The sequence below is a fragment of the Cebus imitator genome, unplaced genomic scaffold (genome assembly GCF_001604975.1).
Source record: "Cebus imitator isolate Cc_AM_T3 unplaced genomic scaffold, Cebus_imitator-1.0 Scaffold216, whole genome shotgun sequence".
In the NCBI taxonomy this organism is placed as follows: Eukaryota; Metazoa; Chordata; class Mammalia; order Primates; family Cebidae; genus Cebus; species Cebus imitator.
Genome location: NW_016107531.1, coordinates 3,601,098 through 3,604,687, shown reverse-complemented (window position 1 = coordinate 3,604,687; position 3,590 = coordinate 3,601,098). Strand labels below are relative to the sequence as shown.

General features: G+C 38.1%; 1 protein-coding gene across 1 annotated transcript in view; it reads right to left on the bottom strand.

The window, feature by feature from the left end:
* The window catches only part of PPP6C (protein phosphatase 6 catalytic subunit), a 42,800-nt gene that overhangs the window by 9,402 nt on the left and 29,808 nt on the right, over positions 1-3,590 (bottom strand). Inside the window, exon 3 of the mRNA XM_017549162.2 lies at positions 1,867-2,008. Coding sequence (XP_017404651.1) covers positions 1,867-2,008 — 142 coding nt within the window. The remainder of the gene's footprint in view (positions 1-1,866; positions 2,009-3,590) is intronic.

Here is a 3,590-nt window from a genome sequence, read left to right as displayed (position 1 = left end):
AAAAAAAAAAAAAAAAAAGTCATATGTAAAAACATGTCATATATTAGTCATATACAATAATATGTATTTTATACATTATACATGTAGCATTAGTTATATGTATATGTATGTGTGTATGTATGCTTAACATTAATTTTAGCATTGTTTTCACTGAGCTAACATCATAGTATGTCACCCAACATATTTTGCAAAATAATCCAAAAGTTTTATTTCAAATGGTGTTCATTTTGTGAATGAAAATAAAAAGTGACTTGTAGAAAGGAGACAAATATCTAACTTTACAATTATTAAGTTATATAAAAACAATAAAATATCAAAATTTCTCTAATTGATAATGGCAGACAAACTGAAGAGTAAGAGAGTTCAGCCTATCTTGTTTTGTTGTGTTTTGAGACAGAGTCTCACTCTGTCACCCAGGCTAGAGTGCAATGGCACGATCTCGGCAAACTGCAACCTCCACCTTCAGGTTCAAGCGATTCTCCTGCCTCAGCCTCCCAAGTAGCTGGGACTACAGGCAAGCGCTACCATGCCCAGCTAATTTTTGTATTTTTAGTAGAGACAGGGTTTTACCATGTTGGCCAGGATGGTCTCAAACTCCTGCCATCATGATCCGCCTGCCTCGGCCTCCCAAAGTGCTGGGATTACAGGGGTGAGCCACTGAGCCCAGCCCAGCCTATCTTTATAATGACAGAAGATAATTCAAAATATAAAATTTAAAACCAAAGGGTTCTGAAATTAATGTTTCCAAATCGCTCAATATCTGCCTGAATTGTGCTCAAGGAAAATCCAAATTCATAATCTTAACAGTTATACTTCCTTCAAGGGGCTTCCTAATAAGCTCTCTCTCTCTCTTTTTAACTTTCAAACAAATAAAAGTTTTAGAGAAGCAGCTATTTTGCTTTTTATGACTAAGTTCTGCTTCTGATCCCCAAGATCCTAGCATTCTCTGGAGTAAGCACACAGAGATATATGCAAAAGGATGTATAACAGCAGCTTAAAAACAACTCTAATGTCCCATGGCAGAGGACAAACTGATATATCAATTATGGTACATCCATATGGTATATGATGCAGCCATGAAAATAACATTAGTGAGGTGAAAAAATCAGGTATGACCCCATTTTAGTGTGTGTGTGTTTATATATATATAAACACAAATACATACACACAAAAAAAAAAATAGATGAGATTGGACTCTCAAATTTGTGCAGAACATTCACCTTCAGCAGATTCTAGATTCCCACTCCAAAATATTTCGATTAGTAAATCTTTGGTTAGGCCCAGCAATCTACTTTTTTTTTTTTTTTTTTTTTTTTGAGACAGAGTCTCGCTCTGTCACCAGGCTAGAGTGCGGCAGCACGATCCTGGCTCACTGCAATCTCTATCTCCTGGTTCAAGTGATTCTCCTGCTTCAGCCTCCCGAGCGGCTGGGATTACAAGCAAACACCACCACACCCAGCTAATTTTTGTATTTTTAGAAAAGATGGGGTTTCACCACGTTGGCCTGGATGGTCTCAATCTTCTGGTCTCATGATCCACCTGCCTCGGCCTCCCAAAGTGCTGGGATTACAGGCGTGGGCCACCAAGCCCAGCCCATAATCTACATTTTTAATGAGAACCCAGGTGATTCCAACGAGGTAAACTAAGGACTACACTTTGAGGCACAGACCTAGAAAGATGCACAACAAAAAGTTAACAGTGGTCTTCTCTCCAGCATAAGATTTTCAATTAGTTGGGAGGAGCAGAGGAGTAAAGGAGTGAGGACATACGGAAAATAATACACAAAAAGCGTGTATGGCGTGTAGCTTTGTTTTCCAAAGAGGAAAGTAAAATAATATTCGGAATCAGAAAAACAGAAGGTCTTACCATAAAATCCATACACCTGTGTTATCTGTCTACTCTCATGATTTCCTCGCAAAAGTGTAATACGATCAGGCCATTTAGCCTTTAATGCAAGAAGGTAAGTGAAGGTCTCCAAACTATAGTAACCTCTGTCTACAAAATCACCCTGTAAAGTAAAAGTTTACAGTTACAAACAACATAACAGCCTCAAAATTCTTTTCAAATTATATCAAATTACACAAATTCATAGACTGAGCCCAGAATAACTACAATAGTTAAATACTGAATCATTTGAAAATCTGATTTTAACAAAAAATTTAAATAGAAGTAAAAAAACTATTTCTACTAAATGTTCATAGAAACAAGATTTTTATTCCAGGGAAACCTACAATAATCTGCCGTGCTATTCTCTCAAGAATGTTACCTGATAAAAACACCATTTTTTCAATCCTCTATTACCTACATTCGTTGATCTGGTCATCTGTGAACCAGTATTTTTTAAGTAATTTAATTTTTTAAAATTCAATCTTATTTTTTTCTTAAGAGACAGGGTCTCACTATGTTGCCCAGACTGGTCTAGAACTCCTGAGCTTAAACATCCTCCCATCTCAGCCTCCCAAGTAGCTGGGACTACAAGTGTGCACCATTGTGTCCAGCTAAAATAATTTTCTATTTTAAGGATCATTTTAACTGTATCAGAAGAGCTGCCTACTTGAAGAAAAAAAAAAATTGGGGGCCGGGCGCAGTGGTTCACGCCTGTAATCCAAGCACTTTGGAGGCCAAGGTGGGCGGATCACCTGAGGTCGGGAGTTCAAGACCAGCCTGACCAACACAGTGAAACCCCGTCTATTAAAAAAAAAAAAAAAAAGTTTAAAAAAAAAATTTTGTTTTGTAAAAGCAAATACCATAATTATGATAGCATTCTAGGTTCACTTTTGCATTTAACAACCATATATGATAATATATTATTTAAACTTCCCATTAATGTCTGACTTGGGCCAATATTACACCAATAAGAAAACACCTGAAAGAATGGGAAAGTGGCTGGGTGCAGTGGCTTATGCCTGTAACCCCAGCACTTTGGGAGGCCAAGGCAGACAGATCATGAGGTCAAGAGATCGAGACCATCCTGGCCAACATGGTGAAACCCCATCTCAAATAAAATAAAAAAATTAGCTGGGTGTGGTGGCGCCAGCTACTTGGGAGGCTGAGGCAGGAGAATCACTTGAACCTGTGAGGCAGAGGTTGCAGTGAGCTGAGATCGTGCTGCACTCCAGCCTGGCAACAGAGCAAAACTCTGCCTCCAAAAAAAAAAAAAATAGGAAAGTGACCCAGAAACTTTCAGAAGGAAAGATAATGAGAGAAGGATCCAGAAAAAGTTCAACAGTAACATTACATTCCAAAAGAAAAGCAAACAAATACATTAATAGCAAATGTGTATGTGTGTATATTTATTCATTAATAGATTAGTAAGAGATAAAAATGAATGCTCAAAAAGTTTGAATAAATAACAGTCAATTGAAGATTTATGCCTTAAACCAGGGGTTCTGGGTTATTTTTATGCCCAACCATTACTGACAGCTACAACCCAACCCTATCTGCAGTGGCTTACAAAAGCAATATTAGAGGACACAGTTAAATGTGGAAAAGTAGCCGGGCGCGGTGGCTCAAGCCTGTAATCCCAGCACTTTGGGAGGCCGAGGTGGGTGGATCACGAGGTCAAGAGATCGAGACCATCCTGGTCAACA